The sequence below is a fragment of the Choloepus didactylus genome, chromosome 8 (genome assembly GCF_015220235.1).
Source record: "Choloepus didactylus isolate mChoDid1 chromosome 8, mChoDid1.pri, whole genome shotgun sequence".
In the NCBI taxonomy this organism is placed as follows: domain Eukaryota; kingdom Metazoa; phylum Chordata; class Mammalia; order Pilosa; family Megalonychidae; genus Choloepus; species Choloepus didactylus.
Window position 1 is genome coordinate 111,310,997 of NC_051314.1, and position 24,655 is coordinate 111,335,651.

General features: G+C 36.0%; 1 protein-coding gene across 7 annotated transcripts in view; it reads left to right on the plus strand.

Annotated features, from left to right (window-relative positions):
• The window catches only part of ABCC9 (ATP binding cassette subfamily C member 9), a 164,455-nt gene extending 149,390 nt beyond the window's left edge, over positions 1-15,065 (plus strand). For all 7 annotated transcript variants that reach the window (XM_037845658.1, XM_037845659.1, XM_037845657.1 and 4 more), the window contains 9 exons: positions 249-350; positions 937-1,057; positions 2,219-2,349; positions 3,102-3,180; positions 5,050-5,158; positions 6,478-6,581; positions 8,670-8,803; positions 10,371-10,433; positions 14,734-15,065. In XM_037845658.1, the coding sequence (XP_037701586.1) occupies positions 249-350; positions 937-1,057; positions 2,219-2,349; positions 3,102-3,180; positions 5,050-5,158; positions 6,478-6,581; positions 8,670-8,803; positions 10,371-10,433; positions 14,734-14,871 (981 nt within the window). In that variant the 3' untranslated portion in view covers positions 14,872-15,065. The remainder of the gene's footprint in view (positions 1-248; positions 351-936; positions 1,058-2,218; positions 2,350-3,101; positions 3,181-5,049; positions 5,159-6,477; positions 6,582-8,669; positions 8,804-10,370; positions 10,434-14,733) is intronic.
• The last annotated feature ends 9,590 nt before the right edge of the window (positions 15,066-24,655 follow it).

Consider the following 24,655-nt stretch of genomic DNA (forward strand, 5'->3'; position numbering starts at 1 on the left):
GGCAAAGCCTTTAACTTCTCTGAACCCATATCTTGATGTATATAATGAGAGCACTGCATCAGTCTCCATTCCACATCTAATATTGTGAGTTGTCATTCTTCAATATCTTAGGTAGCCTTCCTCTGAAACTTTATGGGACACACATGGAATGACATGCATTCTCAATAGCCTCTTCGCTGAGTTGATTGTGATCTTTGGCTTAAGCACTTGGGAATAATTTACTAACTTTTTCTCTTGCTCCCTTTTAGGATTATCTGGGAGCTTGCATTGTCCTCACTGCATCTATTGCATCCATTAGTGGGTCTTCCAATTCAGGATTGGTGGGCTTAGGTCTTCTGTATGCACTTACAGTAAGTATGAATGAAAATATCTCACTTTCTGTGCAGTGGTGGAGGTACTTTCCATAGTTACAATTTTTATTCATGGATGTTGGGAGAGAAGTTTGAAATTCATAACAAGATAATCCTTCAAGTAATAGTAGATTTGGGCCCAAACCCAACATTTTAGGACAGCTTCTATTCATTTCTGATATTGTGAACAAATTTTAAAAACTTCAGATCACATGCTCAGAGCACTCCCAAGGCTGTTTGGAATCCCTGTCCTGACAACCCAGTTGGGAACATTAAATTCACTAAAATAAATGTGAATGTAAATGAAATAAGTGCAAGAACAAAAGTGAATTCAAATACTCATTTTGCAGGCAAATCAGAGGACAGTTCTCAAAACTGAAACTTAGCAACCCTTGAAGATGAGCAGACACCTCTGCCAACTTTATCCCATGATATTCTCTCTGGTCTCTGATCTCCTGTAGCACTTTCGAATTGTACATAATGCTGTATACTTACTGTCCAAGTGTCATCTTATCCAAAAATATCTGCTGATTATATAAACACTACCTAATTTTAAGTGCATTGATTTTCTTATCACCTGATACAGATAACCAATTATTTGAATTGGGTTGTGAGGAATTTGGCAGACTTGGAGGTCCAGATGGGTGCAGTGAAGAAAGTGAACAGTTTCTTGACAATGGAGTCTGAGAACTATGAAGGCACCATGGGTATTGTTCTGAATATTACTTTGTTTATATGTTTATTTTTAAACCAATATCTGTTATGTGTCAAGCACATTGCTTTTGTTTTCCACTTCACTATCTAGAGAATATCCCCACTCATCTTGATTTTGCTTGATAATGTATACCTGAAAAGATATGATTATGGAGGCCTGAACAGTCTTGGATACAGTGTCCAAGGGGATATTAATTAATAATATTTAATGATAATTATGAAGATATTTGGGCTTTATTAAATACTGACTTAAACTCTGAACTGTATTGTATTCTCATTCTCAAGACCTTATTAACATAGAAGTCGAGAAACTTACGTCTTAAAATACTGAGTGTCTCATCTTCGCATAAAATTCAATACTGAGAACAAAGTAATCTTTCTTAAATGCAAACCTCATGCTAAAAAAATGCATTCCTTTGCTTAAATCCTTTAACAGCTTTCTAGCCTTCAAGGACAAAATTCAAATTCCTTTGCTAAGACTATGAGACCCCTCATTAGTCAACCCTTGCCGACCACATTGTCTCATTTCTTATCACCCACCACACAACTTTTACTCTGGCCACACTAACGTGCTATGCATTCATCTCCATTCCTCTCTCCATATATATCTGAAACGAACTTCCCCGTCTCTCATCCTTTAAAATTCACCTCAGGCCCCATTTCCTCTTTAAATTCTCCTTGAAGTCCCAGGTTACTACTATCTGTGCACCCAGAGCATGGTGGGTTCTCCTCCAACACGTGACTGCCACACAGCCCTGTAGATGCTGATTTACTTGTATGCTTCCTCCAAGACAGTGGGCACCTGGAGGGCTCCCAGCAGCACAGCCCTGTATCTCTCACATTTTAAACACCTAAATATTTGACCGAACAAATGAATCAACTAACAAATGAACTGGGTTCACCTTGAAGAGAAGTTAGCAATGGAATACAGAAGAGATATGATACTAGTTAATGTTCCTAAAACAGAAAGATAATGGTTTTGAATCAAGAGGCTCTCACTTTGAATATGATTTAAATAAAAAACATCAGAGTTTAAATTTAGAAAAGATTTAAATATATGTATGCACATATGTATATAAGCATGCATGTTTTCTGTCTATTTATCTATCAATGAACCTATCTATCTATCTATGTATCACCACCCCACCCCTCAGATCCTTCTCAAGTTCCAGAACATTGGCCACAGGAAGGGGAGATCAAGATTCATGATCTGTGTGTTAGATATGAAAATAATTTGAAACCCGTTCTTAAACATGTCAAGGCCTACATCAAACCAGGACAAAAGGTATGGAATTCACTGTCATTTGATTTATTTCATGCACGAAAGCTCTGATTGATCCATTCTGCTGCCACCTAAGCTCTTCAGACATCTTGCCAAGTGTATTTTCACTGGGCTTATGTAATATTCCCTACGCTTTACAGGTCAAATTATCTACATAAATGAGAAAAGGAAAAGATGGATCAGAGTAAAATACTTTCTCTCTAGGTCTGACTGCCATTCATTAGTCTCCCCTAAAGATCAGAAAAGTCAACAGCATGCATGTTTGTTTTTTTTTTAAATTTCTGAATTCTGGCTCACGGCCATACCTGACATGCTCTTGGGAACTTTTGCATCCTTACTAGTTCGAGTCCCAAAATGATTTATTTTTAGTTATTGAAAAAGAAAAAGTGTGCAGAAAAAAATGTATTCTTTCTGGTTTTTGTTACAAAATTGTCACTACTAAGATAAAGTGGAGTTCTTACTTATGAGACTGACAATAACCTACATGCAAAAAGTAAGCCACAAAAGAAAAACAACACATGGAAATCAGAAGAGTTAGAATGAAATAATTGAAGATTTCATGCTTTTATCTTAAAATGGTCATTTATTAAGGATGATCTGACAAGAAAGGGCTATCTCTGTGTGGTGATTTTAATGTGACTAGTTAAATAGAATTGTGGTTCTATCATGGCATCTGGTCTGAGTTAAAAATTCTTCTGCCCGTCTCTATCCTTTGTCTGAGTCCTCTCCTCTCTGAGTCCCAGTTGCTCTTCTAGGTGGGCATATGTGGTCGCACAGGCAGTGGGAAATCATCTTTATCTCTGGCTTTCTTCAGGATGGTTGATATATTTGATGGTGAGTTACGAACTAAATTTTTTTTCCTTAAAAAATATACCACCACCAATTTACCAAATTTTGCAGAAATAAAAAGCAAATATTTTTAAGAACTTTGGCATGGTTTGAGGCAAGTATCCCAAATAAACAACCTGGAAGTAAAGACAGAATATAGAACTGGAGGAATAAAATTCTGAGCCCTAAACTCAGCTCTAGAGATTGTTGCTAAAGAATCCTAATAAACAGGTAAAATGGAAACAAGGCCACCCACTTTGAATAGCAGCAGATGGAGGTGGCATTTTAAGAGGAAGGAAGAGAGAGGAATTCCTAGACTGCCTTGCTTCCCTCATGCTAAAAATATATTTCTTCCCATCAAATAAAGTACTACAAGGAGATGAGTAATCTACATTCTTAATTTTGATGCATGACCCTTAAGTTTTATCTTATCATGGCATAATGACATTGAACATTTTACAAAGAGCCAATATTTGGTGTAAAGTGCCAAGCACATGTTAACAATATGGAAAAATATGTATCCATCTGCAAAATTATTAATAATATTATACATAAAAGCATGGAAATAATTGAATCTTTGCAAAGAAAAACAGTCACATTATTTAGTTCTATCAAATGGTCTATAAATAGGCCAGCATATAAGCAATCTTGAATGAAAGGGGATCCACAGCCAAGTATCTGACCAGCAGCTCAAGAAAGTGCTTACAATTATTATCTGTAGTGATTATGACTATTATGATATTTTGCATTTTTCTTGTGCTTGACAGTTTATATAATTTAATTTAATCTACCCAACAGCTCTGTGAGATAAAAGAGGTCAGTTTATCAACAACAAAGTACCTATGGGGTTTAGATTTAGGAACAGGATAAGCATCTACCACTGGGTTAGCAGCTTACTCTTTCCATGGCTAAATATATAACACACAGAAATGTTAACGATTTTCAATGGGATTGTGTTATAAAGCAATTACATGATCCAAAGTTAACTGATTGACACTTTCCATTAAATAACTGTAGTTACAACTGATCATATTAGGTTAGTTTGATCTTCATGGGTCCAAGCACATGTTTTCAGGCCCATGTGAACTATCAAAGATCTATTCTTTTTTTAATAGCATTAGGCTATCAAAATTTTAATAGATAATACCTTATTCCTAAAAGACAGTTTAAGCTAACCATGCTTGCCTGCTCTGGAATCTAAGTCTAGCTGGTAAAAGGGACTGCAGATGCCATTCCGAGCCTGGCACACTTTACTTACGGGGCAATGATGCCCTTGCACAAAAGTGATATGATACAGTGAAATTCACAAGTTTGGAAAAGGACCTAAAGATTGCATAAGTCTACACAGAGTATAGGGAAAATTATTAAACTTTGATAAACCATATCAGAATTTACATTCCTGTTTTAATGCACTATACTATTCAATCAATACAGCAATGAAAAGACAGACAAAAATCTCTTGTCTTCAAGGAGCTTATATGCCAGTTGGGGGAGGACAATAAAACAAATAAGTAAAAGTATATTGAATGTCAAATATGACAATACCTATGAAGAAAAAAAAAAAGGAAAGGAAGATAAAGAAATATTAGAAGGAAGAAGACCTATTAAGGGGAAAATTTACTTTGGGATTATGAGAGCCACATAAATTGAATACCAACTGAAAACTCCTCTAGAAGAAAATACATGAAAGAGACAAACTATCACCAAAATGCATATTTTTCTTAGAGACATGTAGGCATGTTTTTGGTACTTAAATGGAAATCTTCCTCTTCTGGATTCCAAGCCTGAACTAGCTAAATACTTACAATTTGTAAACAAATATTATTTTTCTTGTGATTTTACTACATGCCTGTAATTTTTATTTCTCTTTAACAGGAAAGATTGTCATTGATGGGATAGACATTTCTAAACTACCACTGCACACGCTACGTTCTAGACTTTCAATCATTCTGCAAGACCCAATACTATTCAGTGGTTCTATTAGGTAGGTGATGGTATCAGGAAAAACTTGTGTGAGGGTTTTACCCTTTGGCTTATAGGAGGGTTTTACTCAATCGTTTTCCAGCGGAGTGTGAAATGACATTATCAAAATGGTAAGATCAAATATTTCGTCCAATGATTTGCATTGGGAAATCCTGTTATATCTCCAGGAACTCCTCCCTTTCTGTTGATCCTACAAAAGCCACTTTTTTTCTGTACTTGGGGAGCAGTGTTTCTTGGCAGACATTCCTGAGGTGTTCCACCCTACAACTGTCCTTCCGAACTCTAGTGTTTCTGGCCTTGCCTCAGCAGATATTGAGTTTGCTTAATACCTTTAATTATCTCCCCATCTTTCACAACCTTTCATTAGCCAAAATTGCCTTTAAGAAGCTGCCACAATCTTCTCCATGCCTGGTTCATGGTTTCTTCTAAAAATGAATGGATTTATGTACTAGCTTTTAGGTGCTTTAAATATGGTATCTCATTAAATCTTCACAGAATTTCTCTGGGATACATATTAATATATCCATATTACAGATGAGGATATCAAAATTCAGAGAACCTTCAACTTGCTCAAGTTCACAAACCTAGATTGTGGTACAACTGTGATTTCAACTGGAAGTTTGTCTGACTCCAGTATCCACCAGATCATCCCTGTCATCCATCTAATTTGTTCTCTCTTGCTCCCATTTGATATCTAAGTATTTGACACCTCCTTTTAGTAATTATTTCTTATAGCAAAGAGAAAATACATGTATGATTGCTTATTTCAGCCGTCAGATAACTTCAACTGAAAGTTCCAGGTGTATCAAGTTATTTGGCAAGACCATAGTGAATTTATATCTCTGAAGCATTGTGAATACTTCTGTTGTCATTGATGCTGCACAGCTCATTAAAATGGCAATATATATTGCCATATAGATTTGTGTATTTAGCACCAGTTCTGCAGAAATATTTTCCTAGATATTATTTAAGTTTCCTAACCATAATATGAAGTGGATAAATCCTAGTATTGAATTTGATTGTATCATCTCATATATATATATAAACTTATGAACAATACCATCAATAAGCACTTTTTAAAATAGATCCACATTGCTGCTAAGGTTATTAAGGTCATCCACTCGTTCATTTATCCATCAAACCTGAATTGAGTGCCTGCTTTTTCCTGAGCACTGTTCTAGGAGCTGGGGATACAGCAGTAATCAAAACAGTCTCTGTTCTCATTGAACTTACATTCTAGAGAAAGAAAAACAGTGAGTAAATGCACATAACAATTCCTCTATTTTTACTTACAGACTAATTAAATTTTTTCCCCTACAGATTTAATTTAGATCCGGAGTGTAAATGCACAGATGACAGACTCTGGGAAGCTCTAGAAATTGCTCAGCTGAAGAACATGGTCAAATCCCTACCAGGAGGTCTAGGTAAATTTTCTAAATAATAGTTATTTTTTACATATGCAGTTAATTCTACATATCTCTACCTACATTTTATGCTAGAATCACATAATTCTAGCATCAAATCCCCTTGTATTTAAAATACTCTCCTAAACATTATTGGAGTATTTGTAAAGCTAATGCTTTTTCATCAGGTGCAAGAGGATGAGCCTACAAACAAATTCTGTTCCATGTGAGCACTTTGAAATAGTCCAATCAGTAGATTTGTCTCTTCAGCCTTCTCATCATTGGTAGGGAATTGAATCAGAATATTTCCTCATAGTCATCCCTGTTTGCATGGCCTACGTGATCACTCACTCTCAGTGGGTGGATAAGAAGACTGCAAGGCTGTTAGGCTCAAAGAGTACTTGGAACCATTCAGAGCAGGCAGCTCTCCACCAGGGCAGCCATTTCTTCTCTGTGAGGAGGGCATATTTCTTTCATTTGTATAATATAAATGTCAGTTTGTTGAAGACATTATTTTCTATTGCTTGCTGTAATGTAAGTTTGGGCCACCTGCATAAAAGATTAAACATGTACTCAAATGATAACTGACATAAATTCAGTCCCAGAAGTAGTACAATTTCTGATAAATGACAGAATAAAAGAGTCATATGTATAACAAAACATTCATGATATAATCCTTAATTCACAGAAATGAACATCCAAAGTTTTGGACTTTCACTTCCTTAAAATCTGACTTCATTTAAGAAAGCAATATGAAAGATAATAGTTTTTGATAGGCTAATTTCAACACACAATATGTAGTTGCCACATGGTGTTGTTTTGGCATCTAGTTAAAATAATGTTTATTTGTTAGTTTATTTGGAAAGGGGAACCTACTCAAAAACAATTATCTTGTTAGGATTTTAATTAAGTCTTAAGGAGAAGGCATCATACAAACAAAAAGTGAGAGAGCATGTTTTTAGGTATAATTTTATTGATGTTGCCAGTGTCAGACTGAGAGAGTAACAGAGGTCTGGGTGAACTTGTTCATATAATAATTTTTGATGTCTCCTCTGGAGAGCCCAGCAAGTCTACCTGAGAAATTGATACCTGCCTTTGGCACTAAGAGACCCCATTAATGGTTGCAAAGACAGTCAATACATCTTTATAATCTCTCTCTTCACTAACATGAATTGTGTGCATAATGTTTGGACTATAATGTAAGAATATAGTGCAGATAGTAAAGCAACAGGGGATTGTATTTAAGCTTGTACTGATGGAACACCGTTCATAGTTAATGAAGATCACACCAATTGCTTGATGAAGCTCTGGTTCAGGCTAACTGTGATGAAAAATATTTATCACCAGCATCCCTGTTATTTATTATTCAAATTAAAATTTGGAAAATAAATGCATAGTCCATAAACATGAAAAATTATAAGAAATGATTTGATGCTGTGAGAATATAATCAGAAATTTCCCTAAGGACCCTACTAAAAAGTGTTAGAATTCTAATAAAAGAGACATTTGAAGAAAGAATATACCTTAAACTCACAATAGTATAGGTTATGAATGTGGATAGAAACCAAAAAAAGGAAAGGATAATGAGGATATAGCATTCATTTATCTGGGCAGCAACATTTTATTCTACCACTATGTCAGATATCATACTAAATGCTTAGGATATGTTGATGAACAAAAACAAACATGTTGTTGGAGCTTATGGTCTAGTGAGATAGTATAATAGGAAGAGAACTGGAATTAGAGTTGAGAGAGTCTGTTTCTTACCAAGCTCTACTACGAATTAGCTATGTGATCTCTTTGGGCTCTAGAAAATTACATTAAGTAATCTCCATGGTCTTCCAGGTCTTAAAATATTTAGCAAATTTTATATCCTACTAAAAGGAAGTAATTCACCATCTGTTGTCAAAAATAGGAAGGCCCAGGTTCACCTTCATTTTCCTGAAGTAAAGCTCCTCTTCACCTTTCCAAAATGAAGTCATGGCATCACCACAAAATGATGTCCAGCACACTGTTAAAAGACAAAATGATGTATTTTTCATGACTTTGCCAAAGGAAACTGTTCGTAGCGTTTCTCCAGTGAAATCCACGCTTCTTCCTCTGATTTAGATGCGGTTGTCACCGAAGGTGGGGAGAATTTTAGCGTTGGACAGAGACAGCTGTTCTGCCTCGCTCGGGCTTTTGTTCGCAAGAGCAGCATTCTCATCATGGATGAAGCTACAGCTTCCATTGACATGGCCACGGTGAGTGCAGGCACTGAGCTTTTAAAATTGCCAAGGATGAGAAATTTGAAAGAAAATACTTTCTGTTTTCCTGATTGGGTTCTGAATCCTCAGTACTCTTGAGTGTTTTCTCGTTTGTTTTCCTGATCAACATGTGAGAGCACACTGAGACTCACAATAACTGAGACACAATGCCTACATTAAAGTAGTTTCTGTTACCAGTAAAAATGAATTAAATTCACAATTATTTCCCATAAGCTCTCAAAATAGTAAAATTTCAGAGTGTAGTTGATGAGAGTATGGTCCTGGATTTCAAATATTAATCCATGGAAGTTCTAAAAATGAAGGATACAAATCACTATTTAATAGAATCTCTTGATAACTAAAACCAATCATTTTATAAAGCAGTTTGAAGAAGGATTCACTAGAATTAGTAATGGCTAGGATTACTAATGGCCATCACAGTGTGTTCATGGCAACAAACCAGAAACTTTGCTTTTTGAAAGAAATTATTAAAAAGTGTCAGATATATTCAAGAAAAATCCATCTATAAGGCTGTGATTCAGTGAAGAAAATGTCACATTTAATCACAAACTGTGTATGAGCTAGCAATGAAGGAAGCTTTTTAAAAAGTTAACTTGATATTAAAATTTTGATATCAGAAAGGACAAAAACAGAAAGACACCCACAACCTCATGTTACTTTCTTGTTCCACACCACACTTCAGACTGGGTAGACTACCCAAAAAATGAAATAGTTTCAAGACTATTAAGATACGGACATGCTAGTTTGACACCATTTCTATTAAATTAGACTAATCAAAGAACCTGTTGTCAGTTATGTAGCCTTCTCAAAGTTTCTTATTTTAAAGCAATAAAATAGTAAAATGGCTTGATTAAAGACTATGTAACCGTAACTACATCAAAATCAGTATCAATTACTAAGGTTTTACACCACTGAGATTCATAAACTCCACAGAGATGGGGGGTATGAATATGAATTAAGTGGCAAGTAGCCATTTGATTGGAAGAAAGAACTTCTTCGCATTAAAACTTAGGTCATCTCCAGCATTTCCCAAGCAGAGAGATAGACTCCTTACCCATGAGCATCTTTAGAACGATGATGACAGCAGAGGTTTGTGATGGGAATAAAAATGGTTCCTACGTGGAACGTCTTTTAATGGGTCAAAATCCAAATTTGTGGCGTGGATTTCAGTTTTTTTCCCTTTTCTGACTCGAAGGTTAGCATCATTTTAGGGTTTTGTTAGTTTTGAAAACATGCTGTTTGTGGTATAACACAAATGAGTTTTGATACTCATTTGATTTCACTTTCCTCTTTGAGTTTCCTGGCAATAAATATTTCATCCTGCCAGTTGATCACTTAGTGTTATTTGCATTTTGAAGATCACTGCAGAATCTAGTGTGACCTGCTGCTGGAGACTGCTCCCTGATAGAGACTTTCTGCAGAAGATTCAGGTGTGAGAGTTTTCAGAATGGATTAGGCACAGTAGAACATGGTGCTTAGGGACAAAATATTATGGCAACAGAAAGTCGTCCAGAGAAAATTCAGATTGTTATTTTTTTGACAGGAAAACATTTTGCAGAAAGTGGTTATGACGGCCTTCGCAGACCGCACTGTTGTTACAATAGCTGTAAGTATGTGAGATGGAGTTAATTTACTTTTTGGTTTTTGTTCCAAGATTCAATATTCTTTATATGTGAGCAAATAAAATACACTCATGTTGATTTATGTATTTCTCTACCAGTGTTTCTATATCTGTGCAAAAAAGCAGGGGTTGGGGGTGGAGGAAGCAGCTATGTGTGTCCTTTTCCAAACTGTCTACTTCCCCCTACCTCTCCTAAATTACAGTTATGAGATGTCTTAAATCTCAGGATCCAAGCAGGTTATGTATGGCCTTTGCTTTCTCACCCATGCAGATGGTCGTTCATTTAATAATTCTCTACTAGCTTTCCCAGAAGTATTACCAAATGGCCTGATGAGCAGTTTCAGAAGCAAAATGCCAAAATTTGATTGCCAAATCTACTACTGTTTTAAAAAAAAAAAAATAGAAATTATGTGTAAACACACATAAGCAAATAGAAACAAACAGTGAGATGCCTTGCAGCAGAGTCAGATACTTTGATTTTAGGTAGTGCCGATCAGGTTGAAGAATTGTTTAAATCTTTGTAATTCATATTATTGCTTACTTAAAATAAGGCATGGTTTTCTGTCCCTTCCACTTTGTGGATGGATGGAAACAATCCTTGCTCGCATTTAGGCTTACTACTTAACAAAAACTATTTTTAAATGAAACACTTCGCCATTTTCCTTCTCGCTGATTCTTCTCTCTCTTCTTCTTTCCGTTTGTGTTTTCTCTCCAGCATCGTGTTTCTTCTATTATGGATGCAGGCCTTGTTTTAGTCTTTTCTGAGGGTATTTTAGTGGAGTGTGATACAGTTCCAAACTTGCTCGCCCACAAGAATGGCCTCTTTTTCACTTTGGTGAAGACCAACAAGTAAACCGCCATGCTCCACTCTGCCAAGTATCCCATTCTCTGGTAGTTATCTTAGGGGACCCCCTCAGTAAAACAAGGCTAATGTTCGGATCAAAGGGGAAGTGGGGAATGAGGAAACCCACCCTGGGGGTACTAGTACACAATTCAGGTCAATTGAACATTTGAACATTTTAGAAATGTTCTTTAGATACGTTCAATACCAAATGAGGCACATGCATGTATTTTTTAAGGTATCCATGCAAGAGATGATATTTAGAGATCCCAAGAGCCAGATTTACCTCCATCTTAAGAACCAATTTCACTATTCCTTGGGGATGTTTTGTAGGTAACCTTAAAAATACTGTCCTGAAAACTGCATTGCTTAATTTCAATAATTAGTTAAATTTAACTGTTGAATAATGGGAATTGCATGTATGGAGTGCTTCATAAGTTCTTTTTAAGTGCAGGCTTTAAAGTGCAGCTTTTTCAAGAAAGCAGGAAATGGTACCTCATCAGGGCTCACCTTCTGCAAACTGCCTAAGGGAAACACACACACACATAAACAAGGTGTTAATGCTTTAACAGGTGAGAGAATTAGCTAACTTGGAAAGTAGTTCTCTAATATTTTCAAGAATTTTCACACTGGAGAAGGTGGAGAGAGATTTTCCTTGCCTACTGAAAAAGACTAGTCCTCCGCTCTGCATGAAGCATGGCGTTTTTGGTGTGGCCCTATTTAGTCTACACTTGAAAGATCACTTGAGCATATTTACTCATTTAATCAAAAATTATGTTCTCTTACCTGACTGCCATTCAATTACATTCACTGAATAGTCTCCATAGACTCAAGTATCTTTTACTCATTCTGCATTTCAAGACCACTAGTGTTGGGGCTCTAGCATACCTGGGCTTCTCCCCCCAAAACACATAAAGCTGTGGGGGGAGGGAGTGTCACATGGGACCACCTTGTCCTAACAGGTTCATAAGAGAGAAGACACCCTCCACACTTGTGGCAGACGCTGTAGAATGATTTCCAGCTCTGTTAAGCCTAACTATGTTTCCTTCCCTGCCTAAAAGTTATTTTCTTAATTTTGTTAAGCGGCAGTGAAAATTGTGGAAATCTTAAAAAGATACTTTGTCTGGCTTCCTCAAGCACCAAATAGTCAATGGTATTTATGTATGAAAGTGAGTTATTTTCACTGTTGATTAGATTAATTCCTCTGGAGCATTTTGAAAATTTCATCAACACTATTACAGTTGATGCCATACTTTTTCAAGAAAAAAAGTAATTTCGAATAATTGAGTAAATACCAGCTATATTTATTTCTGTTGGCAAAGATTTTTCTACGTTATTATTTTTACTTATAAAATAAACATTCTTTTAATATATCAAGGCAGTGTTTCAATAATCTATTTATGGATTTGGAGGCCGAATTCTTTTTTTTTTAAACATCTGTGATATGGTTATTGAAGAATTAATATTTTTCTGGATGGAGAATGCACAGAAGTTCAAGTTTATTTTTTTCTAAATACATGGGTATACTAGAAGATCTGGTTCTTTCTGAAAGATAAACATTTTCCCCAAATTCTGATTTTAAAATATATATTATTTGTTACCAATATTCAGTAAATGATGGACTTGTCTGTGGATTTTTAAAATAGTGGTGTATGTTCTAAGCTGGCATCATTGGCACACTCCATATACAGATTTCTCTCCCCTGTAATTGTGAGGTATAATTATGACTGCTTGCTTTTCTGAAAGCATGTAACATTGAAACTATACCACCTCCATGGCCCAGGGCGCAAGATAGGCCTTTGTCCCTGGGGATGGCTGTAATTGTTCGAGAGGGCGTTTTAGAAAACTGTATCAACTAACAGGATAGAATTTCTAAATTTGGCCTCTGGAGGGTAACTTCCTTCAGCATGCTGAGCTCGTCACTTGTGCAGTCCAGTTTGGTAGCCCCAAGCCACACACAGCTACTGAAGCACTTGCAATGTGGCTGGTCCAAGTTGAGTGGTGCTTTTCATGGGAAATACACACAGGGTTTCCAAGACTTAATATTAATAGAAGAATGTAAAATATCTCAATAATTGTATATCATCAGTTACATAAAAAAACTGCTATTTTGGATATATTGGGTTAAAATATATTATTAAAGTTAATTTCACCTATTTGTACTTTTTAATGTGGCTACTAGAAAATTTTAAATTGTATATGTCTCATATTGTGGCTCACATTATATAGATTACATTTCTTTTGGAGAGCCCTGATCTTAGCAAGGGTAGAGAACAGGCCTACAGCACCATTTTTCCTGTTTCAATTATAAAAATAAAAAATAGTAGTTGATATTATTTGCGTGTATGTACCAGACAAAGTACTCAGTTCTTCTACATGGATTATCTCATTTGATCCTCACCACCATCGTCTGAGACAGGTATTATTATGACCATCATTTGGCAGATATGAAACTTGAGGCATACAGAAGTTATGTATGTTGCTCAAGATTGCATAACTAACAGATGGTGAGGCTGAAATACAAGCCCAGTCTAACTTCAGAGCCTGCACTCTTAACCATAAAGCTAAGAATGGCAGGTGATCATTCCCTTTGGTCCTAGATACTACCTAGCAAAGTGGAAATATCTCTCATTTCCAATAAGCCTGGTTTTGATTCTGCTTCTGCTACCTACTGTCTATGTGATTGCTCGATTTTACTTTATCATTACGCATCCCAGTGTCTCACCTATAAAATGGAAAGAGATAACAGCCACATTCAAGGAATGTTCTGATGATTAACAAGTATGTATGAATGACTGTGTGTGGTATTGCTCAATAAGTTCTAGTCTTTATTATTATTAATTTCTAACACCAAAGCCTGTCTCCAAAGGGGAACACGTGGAAGTAGAGAATGAATGAGTGGCAGTGATTTCTACAGACTAAGAGACTATGCATGTCTAAAATCCTGGATAATACATTCTAATGTTGCATGCAGAATGGACTTCCCCATGTTGCCTCTTCCCAGAATTCAACTGTTTTCCAGGGTTCAGGTTGTCAGCCTTTGGAATTAGTTGACTCTACACAAGTGACCATTGTAGTTGAGACTAAAATATGGCCCAACTGGTTCATGATGGCTCATCTTATCATTTAATCGTTTGGCGTACATTTCTTAGCCTTATACTTAAGGTTCCATAAAAGTGATAAAACTGTTACACTAGCAACACTCAAGTTCATATACCTCTTACGAGACCTGGCCAAATGTGCCAGTATGTAAAAGTATGTAATGATATTAAAAACAAATGATATTTTAAATAAGTAAAAAAATAAAAATTTTGTGCCTCTTTCATCTTCTGCCACCCCAAGATGAGGACATGTCCCTAAATAATCCATGAAGTGTGCCTATTGCATTGCTTTGACTTGTGCTCTGAAGTTTTTAATGCTTACATGTATTCTTTTCACTCACAGCATCGGGTTCACACTATTCTGACAGCAGACCTGGTTATTGTGATGAAGCGAGGAAACATTTTAGAGTACGACACTCCAGAAAGCCTCTTGGCTCAGGAAGATGGAATATTTGCTTCTTTTGTTCGTGCAGACATGTGAAGGGTTATCTTAATAGAATATGTGTATTTAAAAGTCATAACCTACTCAATGGAACAACTTTGGTTTTGCCTTTGAAAGTGGCATCTTAAGCTTTTATACATTTTTGTAATGTTTATTCATTATGTTGTGGAACTTTGTAATTAATAACAATTTCAGTTTACCAATGAATAATATATTTCCTATGCACATTTTGATATATTCTCTTTTTTTTTTTACAGTTTTCCCAGATATTCCTGCATAATATGTTTTTACTGATTTTTTCTAGTGATTAAGCTGCTTTATCTTTAAGAATAGCAGGCTGTATTAAAACATGTAAGGTATTTTAAGTGGTAGATCAACACGTATACTCTCTTCTAACTTTAAGTCTGGTAAATATTTTGCAGCCATAGAAGTTGCAATGAATATTCAGTATTATGATACTCTTATTTGTAAGAATATATTTTCATTTTTGTTGATGTCCTCAGATATTATTGGGGAAAGATTAGATGAAGAACAGGTTTTCTAACTAGTTGGTAAATAAAACACTCAAATTCATTATCTACTGTATGAGAAACTATTTGGCATTCATTAACATTAGTATTACCACAGTTTCTTCTAATAGTCTCATTTTTCCTCTAAAGTGTTTCCTGTTGCCAAGAAGTTACCACATTTATGGTGGTTCTATAAAGCCAGAGACTAGAAAGATCATGAAAAGAGTTTGGCTATCTGAAAAGTTATACTCAAGCTTCCATTTATTCGATGGCTAGTATGGAGAGAGTTCTCAAGATGTCAGGGATAATATGCCCTTTCCAGACTGAAGTTCAGTGAGAGACTGGGTTCATTCCTTCAGTGGTAAGCCAACTAAGCTTTCTATAGGTTAAGTCATCATTGGCTGTGGCTGTGAGTCTCAGGTCTTAAGTGCCACATTATACAAGGTTCAGAGCAAATGACCTTACTGGTCACAGGATATATATGTAACAAGTGTCTACTTTCAAGGGGAAGAATTTGCTTCTAGACATTTATGCTCACACATGTCCATCTGCTTCAGTTCTAATTTGAACTGAATGCAAACAATATATAAAAAAATGTTATTCTAATTTTAATTTGTATGTGAAGAGTGCTTCAAAAATTAGATTTCAGTGTTATGTTTTGCTTAACTGTACATTAATAACTTCACAAATAGTAAAAGTTACTTCATTGGCATGCTAGCCACTAAGACTTGCCACCTCAGATCTATGCCATCCAGTATAAATCTCATTGATCTACATATGAGCACCCCCAGGCATTGTAAGATTGTGAAGACTTAAGATGGATAGAAAAACAGAAATTATGCTCCCTCCTTATATTCAGGTTATTATTGTGTAGTCACTCTTGTAAAATAGATAATACTTGTACAAGGCTCTAGCAGTCCTCTACAATCCATATATAACCTGAATATAGACTCGTCATACTTATAAAAAATAAAGTTCCACATGGACAGAAATGCTGTTATTTAGCTAAAATTGTCACCCTTTGTTGTACATATAAAACTTCATTGTACATATAAAGCTTCTTAGACCTTACACCCAAAGCACAAGCAATGAAAGAAAAAACTAGATAAATGAAACTCCTCAAAATCAAAAGCTTCTTTACCTCAAAGGAATTTGTCGAAAAGATGAAGAGGCAGCCAACGCAATGTGAGAAAATACTTGGAAACCATTTATTTGATAAGAGACTGCTATCCTGCTTATATAAAGCAATCCTACAACTCAATGACAATAGAACAAACAGCCCAATTATAAAATGGGCAAAAGATATGAAAAGATAACTTTCTGAAGAGGAAATACAAACGGCTAAAAAAAACATGGAGAAAGTTCATATTCACTACCTATTAGGGAAATGCAAATCAAAACCACAATTAGATACCATCTCACACCAATACGAATGGCTGCCATTAAACAAACAGGAAACTACAAATGCTGGAGAGGATGTGGAGAAATTGGAGCTCTTACTCATTGCTGGTTGGACTGTATAATGGTACAGCTGCTGTGGAAGACAGTTTGGAGTTCCTAAGAAAACTCAACATCTATTTAACCTACAATCTGGCAATTTCACTTCTCAGTATATACCCAGAAGATCTGAAAGCAGTGACACGAACAGACATTTGCACACCAGTGTTCATAGTGGCATTGTTCATAATTGCCAAGAGATGGAAACAATCCAAGTGTCCTTCAACAGAAGAGTGGATAAACAAACTGTGGTATATAACGCTGGAATACTACACAGCAGCAAGAAGGAACAAGGTTCTGAAATGTATGACAACACGGATGCTGAGTGAAATAAGTCAGACACTAAAGGAGACATAATGCTGAGTGAAATAAGTCAGACACAAAAAGAGAGATATTGTATGTTTTCACTAATAAGAACTCCCTGAACAATGTAAAATCAGTGTTTTGTGATGTAGAATATAGGGGACTAGAGAGAGACAGAAGCTAGTGAGGGGGGCATGATAACCTAATATGTACATGATAATGAAGAGGAACTTAATGGTATGGGAAGGGACGGGGCAATGATGATTCGCTAATAGGACTATAAGTATCAGTGCTGCATTGAAGGTGAACATGATCAAAGTGGTTGTTTAAAGGCATGTAACCCACAGAGAAATACTAAATATATAAGTGTTTGCATGATACACTTCTAAGGCATGACACTGGTACAAAGAGTTAACAACAGTTTATATGGAAAAACTCCCCATTACATATTATAGACTATATTTAATAGGAATACTTTCCCAGCACTACACTAATACTAGGGTTGAATAAATAGTGGCTGATAAGAGCTCAGATGTTTTGTGTTATGATAATTGTTTAAAATTGAGAGTGATGATGACTGCATAACTAAGTGAAGATAATGTGAGACACTGTTTATCTTGGACAGAATATATGCTATGTGGAATTAGAAACCCCCTACTTAACAAGTGAAGCCCTTGATCTTGAGGCTTACTCTTGTGAATCTTGGGGCTGTAAATGAGAGACTAAGTCTTCCAATAATTATGCCTAAGAGGCACCTCCAGAGAACCTTTTATTGCTTAGATGTGGCGTTTTTCTCTGTAAGCCCAACTCAGCAAATAAATTTATTAACCTCCCCCTCTATATGGGACATGACTCCCAGGAATGAGCCTGGCCCTGGCATTGAGGGATTGAAAATGGCTTCTTGACCAAAAGGAGGAAAAGAAAGGTAACAAAATAAGGTAACCTGGAGGTTACTGTTATTCAGGCTCCAGCTAGACATCCCAAATGGCCACAGTATGCCAAGCCCTAACAAACAGTAGTCCTACTAAATTTATTTTTTCAGAAACTTAAATCCTCCAGAGTGTTCCTATGCCAGACAAGTCCTAAAACCCAGAGGCAACAGCCTCTTTAAGAACAACCACCAGAGCAGCCCCCTTCTCCATAATATTGACACCCTTTCCAATATGATCAAGTTAAGGTCTTCACTGCCTAGACACCCCTGAAGATGGAGAAAGTGATTAAACCAGAGGAAGGGGTAGCAACAGGCAAGATATGATTTAACCAAGGATTACGAATACTGAATCTTTAGATAAATATTTCATTTAGATGCTAAGGTATTAGAAAGCTAGAAGGAAATAACTGAAATGGTGGAACTGTAACCCATAACATTTTTGAAATTTGCTCTATACCTACTTGTTAAATTGTATTTTAAAAAGTTATCACCTTTCTTTGTATGTCTTATATTTCACAATAAGGAAATAACTGAAACTGTGGAACTATAACACATAACATTCTTTGAAATTACATATATAACTACTTGTTATATTGTACTTTGGAAGTTATCACTTTTCTGTATATATGTTAGATTTCACAATAAAGAAATAACTGAAATTATGGAACTATAACCCATAGCAGTCTTTTGAAATTTGCTGTCTACTTGTTAAATCGTACTTTGAAACTTATCACTGTTATGTACGTGTTATATTTCACAATAAAAAATATATTTAAAAAATGAAAAATACATTAACAGTCTCAAGCCTCAGAGTCAGGACTTGAACCTGTCTTCTACAGAGAAGGGGACTGGGAGGGAGCAGATTTCACTGTTATGTATATATGTTAAATTTCACAATAAAAAATATATTTTAAAAAAGTATTTTTCTTAATGCTCAAAAAAAAAATCATTGGGAAAAAATAATCCTCTTATTGTTTCCTGACAGCTAAACAGAATGGAATCAATAACCATTAATTCGATGTTGCAAATATTTTCTTAAAATGTACTCAGTCCTCTATAGGTATGGCAGGCATGCAAATGCTTTGTAGTGCTGAATTTGAATAATACTTCTTGACAGAAATAATCCCTTACAATGTTTTAAAATTGCTATAAAACCAACATCAGCAGAAGCAAGTCTAATTACACTAAATTCTCAAAGTAAATTTACCAGTCTTGCACCCAAGTGATCATTGGTCCCCTCATAACTTTTTAGACACTCAATTTGAATAAATGCATAATTGTTTACAAAACTAAATTGACAGGAAAAAGTCAGTGATTTTTTTTAAATCAATTAACCATTTTTATGTACTATTTATTACTTATTGAATACAGAGATTATTCATTTTGTAAGAATTTTTCTAAATAGGTATGTATATCTACAAAAAAAATTTAACCAAACCAGTCATTTCCCTTTTTAATTCCTTAATATTTATAAAAAGCAATAAATGCATAAAGCTTTATGTTAAAATCCCAGGGTTATTGATGTATTAAAAAATATTTCTCTTAAAGGATTGTGCATCCTCTATATTTAAACTACTAATGACCCATTTACAATCTGCTTAGCTCTAGAGTAGATATCAGGAAACCCTCCTTAGTAACTGAGACTTGACATCTGGGACCATATCTTGCTTGTCTTTGACCCCTTGGCTTTTAAATACAAGTGCTTGGGTTCATAACAGGCCTAATAAATATAGTCATTTGGTCCATTCATTAGCTTTACCACTAGCTATGCACATGTAACTCTGGGTTATTTTCTTCCCATTTCTGTGTTCTGTTTAGTCTACTCTGAAAATATGCTGGCTTGCTATTATAGAATAAATTACTCTGCTTGATTAAAGAGAATGATTATTCTTTCATATATAATACCAGTGGGTACCCAGGACTAGTCAATAGATACAAATTCATCAAAGCCGAGTCATGCACTTCATTAGTTTTATATAGAGACTCCAGGGTAGTTTTCCACTAAGTGGAACAGCTATATCAGTAAATTTTATTACATCTCTAATTAAATAACTAGATGTCTCGATTATTTCCCAAGGTTTAATTGCTCATTGGTTGCCTTCCAGTGTATCTTTTATCACTTCACTCTCCTCGGTTGTAAGTCTGTGATTTATAGTACTATGGCAATTCCCTTATTGGCCCATTATCCAAGATTAATTGGAATTTTCTAATCTTACTTAGCCTTTGGGCATAAGAAACAGCAGCCAAGGGCATGTTTTCTGTAAGTTATGTTTGTTTTTCTTTCTTTAGCAATTATGCATAATTTACATCCAGTTGCTCAAGCATTAGTAGATTCACCTGGATCACACTCTCCAATGAAATGACTTGAGAATCTGTATTTCTAACAATTACCTCCTCATGAGACACCTAACTAGGCAAGTTTGGCAAATACTGATCTACCTCGGTCATCATCCCAGTTTCTCTCTGCTGTGCATGAAAATGTAGCCACAGAACACTGATTTTCACATGCTCCTGTCTTTGCTGGCATTACCTTATCCTTAACTGCTAAAACAAGCCTCTCGGTGCCATTGGATGAGCTAGCTGTCTTGGTTCCATCACAAAAGTCACATAGCTAACAAGATATCACCAGGGACTCTGAACACTATTTTTGTTTGTTTTGTGGCTTAATCAGCAAAAGTAAGCCAAGAATGAAACTTTTTCACAAAGATAAAAAGCTTTTGTTTCCACATCTGAATTAGTTGTTGAAATATTTGTATATTATTCTGCTGAATCTGAGTTCACACTTACAAATATTAGAAGTATATAAATATGACCATTTTAGGTAGATTTCACTACTGATATTTCAAAATATGGAAGGAAGGTAACTATCTGTGATGATTAGTCACCTTTCTTCTATGTCATTGCTGATATATGAAGGGTGATATATTCATTCTCTATATATATTACATGGAATTTAAACTATTTCTTTTTCTCTGGGCAATACCAAAATGCCCTTAAGCCATTCCCAATCTCATCACCATTGACCCATTTCTAAAGTGACAAAGATCAAGGGAGCCATACCTGGCTAAATAAATTAAATGGCTCTAATGAGAATGCATGCCAACTAACACAGACCATGACAAATTATACACTACATATGAATTATGAAGAGCTTAGTTTTCAGATTATTACTTCATCTGCCCAGTGCAAAAAATGGTTACTTGTTCATATATAGCAACCATGCAACACTACTCAATTCTACTTCATTCCAGTTTTTCTCTAAGAGAAGACTACAGAATGTACTGTTTATACAAATTATCAGTTATTAACTGAAAGACTAATGACATTTAATATTATCAGAGCAAAATGGATTTAGGCCAGCCCTTCCATATCTAGGTATTTGCTCTTCCACTCATAGAAGTTTGGGCTTTGTTCCAACTCTAGATGAGTAAAGAGTAATTTTTAAAATTCTTAATCTCTTTCTTTTAGATACCCAAAATGTTCATTCATTCCTTGAATTTAGACATAACCAGAATCTCCAAATGTTTGACTCCATTAAATTGTACTGCTAATCCTTTTTCACAGATTAAAACCTATCTTCAAATTCCTCAGTGTGTGCACACACCCCTCACAAGTGTACATTCACATTTTAACTTAGCTTTCTGCCTTAAATAATTGTATAGTTTATATTTTACATTACATTTTAATATAATACATAATTAATATAATGCAGGTGATTAGAATGGTTGGCACAAAGAGGATGCTTCTTACAATCACAGTAATTTATAAGTATATATTCCAGACCTACAGCTACCTTGGAAAGAAATTTCACTTCTAAATAGATAACAAAAATGTGCTTCCAGTGATAGAATGTTCAGCACCATTATTTTCTGCCAGTTTCTAAGATAACACTGGAAACAAGTCACTTGGTTACAGTGAGCAGGCTCTTAGTTCAATATTTAGCAAAGGTTGGCAAGTCTGTGGTTATCCTTACACATAATAACCATTGGAAAGCTTTATTTGCCTAAAGAATCCTATTCATCTTTACTATAGTGCAAGAAGAATGTGCTTTGTAAAGTCTGTACCAAATAATCCCTTTCCTGAATTTCTCTATCATACTACCTTATGCTGCTTTGGTTTCTAGCAGTATCAGAGTACTGATGTTCAGGGTGGAGAGGGGAGTACTGAATGAGTTGGTGGTGTCTCTGTTAGGTCCTTTACTCTGGCGGCATGCCTGCCTTAGTTGGCCACAGTGCAAGAGGTCTCCTATGTCTCCATAGTGAAACCCTTTAAGTCAGGCTCTCAGGTCTGAGATCTGGCATCCAGCGCCTCTTCTCCCTTTGTCAGCCTTCTCTTCGGGCAGTGTCCTGGACTAGGAGGTTACATATTGAGAAACCAAAATGGTTTCTCACTGTGGATTTGCCTTCTATGACCCTCTTCCTCATCCCTCACTTTCTAGCATTTCTTATTTACACGAGCATTGTCCATTTTCCCAGGGCCCCTCCTTAACTGAGACCTCTGATCAAATAACCTTTGGACATGCCTTTCAGGATGGTGACACTTTTAGGGAAATCACAGGATACATGGGCTCAGAGTTTGAGGAGTCGAGGGCTCTCCTGACCCACCCTAGTTTGGTCTACCTTTCCAGTGCCTGGCCAGTGTGTTTCAGAGTTCATGGATAGTGGCTGTTACACTTTCTTGTTTTGTTTAAGATGCTGGCTTCTTCCCTCAAATTTCTAATGTTTTGTGGTGATTGTCTTTCATAGGGTTTGAAGAAGGGACGTGAACTGAAAACTTAACTACCTTTAAGTAGAACTTTACAGAAACTACTGTGCTTTCTGTGGGCACAAAATGAAAAAAAGGAAAGTAGGACCCCAAGCCATGCAAGATGGAATGCTCCAGTAAATAGCAACTTCACCCGAATGGGAAGAGAGGGCATGTGAAACCAAAGATTTGGAAAGCAATGAGATATAGCGAAAAAGGCATTCACTTTACAGATAGAAAAGATAGGGTTTAATTCCAATGACTCCACTTACTAGTTGTTAGTGATTTAACTTCTCTGAACATCAGTTATCTCATCTGGAAAATGGGAATACTACTTGCCTCATAGGACTGTTATATAAATCATAAATGTGATTGTGACACCTTATGTGTACATAAGGTTCTTGGCACGTAGAAGGCAAACAACAAAGGTTATTTGGTTGCAAGGACATGGTCCACTTAACCCTTGAGATAAAGGCCAGGAGAGGTGGTGGAAGTGGAGGTATGGTGGTGGTGCTGAAGGAGACAGCTGCTTTGGAATCTAGGAAGGCAGAACTATCATCCCTCAGGAAAAGCAGGGACCGGGGCAGGGCTAGAGACAGACCACTCCGTCTACTCCGTCTGTCTGTCTCTACTTTCTTAGTTTCCTTCCCCGCTTCTGGCCAATTTCTATCCTTTTGTCCACTTCTTTCTCGTCTTGCATGCAACTTTTAAGAGCTACTCCTGTCTCTGAGGCTTTATCTTCAAGCTCCTGGGCCCACAGCTAACCATCCATTTCTCAGATTATCTATTTCAAAGTATCAAAGAAAGAATCTGCTTTGTCCAGCTCATCTTTTATACCTTACACATGGCTGGACAATGTTTGCATTGTCTTGCTTTGGGTCAGGCATCTACTACTGGCCCAAAAACTGTGGCCAGGTAGCATATGTTAAAGGGAAGGGATGTCTTATGCCAAGGAACCTAAAACAGCCTGAAGAGTGAAATGAAAGCAAGATTACAAATCCAAAACACAACTGTTAGTTCCAGAAAATGAGTGATGAGACTGAGACAGATGGCTACTGATTATTTTCCTTAAAAAAAAAAAAAAAAAAATCAAGGTGGTGGGGAAACCATTCCTCAACCTATGAGCATTGAAATGAGCTGGATGACTAAAACCCTTGGCCATTTTTTAACATGTTTCACTACCTACCTTTGCTCCAGAGGGAGGGAAAGTTCAAAAAGGGATGTAATTTTCTTTTAAAACAACAAAACAAAGCGAAGTTTTCTCTCATAAGTAATCACCTCCAAAGACTGACTTTTCAAGCCCAAGTTTTATTTCCCTGTGAAAATGACTATGTAACACACACAGCCTATGAGACATTTCCTCACAACTGCCCACTCAAAACAAGCAGTAATCCCCACCTAGAAATGTACAATCCAATCCATTTTAGGATCTCTAACTCATAAGACAATTACAAGCATAACTCAGATAGAGGCATTCATTTTTCCAGTGACTTCTCACTCTCAGGCCCTTACAATTGCCAAGTATTTGACACCAGTCACTGCATTTGCTATGTCTTGGCAAACAAGAAGGAGAGGATGGCAAAAGCCAGTGAGTTAGGATGACAAGATTTCACTTGAAAATATGAGCTGCTTTTCTTTATCCCTACTTGACTAAACTTCTAGCATATAAGAAATGCAGTAAAATATTATATTGGAAACACAAGTCATCTCAGCTTTTGGCCAAAACACATAGGGAAAAAAATTAGCAAGCCTAATATTTCATGGGAAATTTTGGCTTAAATAATATTTTAATAAAACTTAACTATATGTGCTAATAAATCATGGCAATGATATAATGATT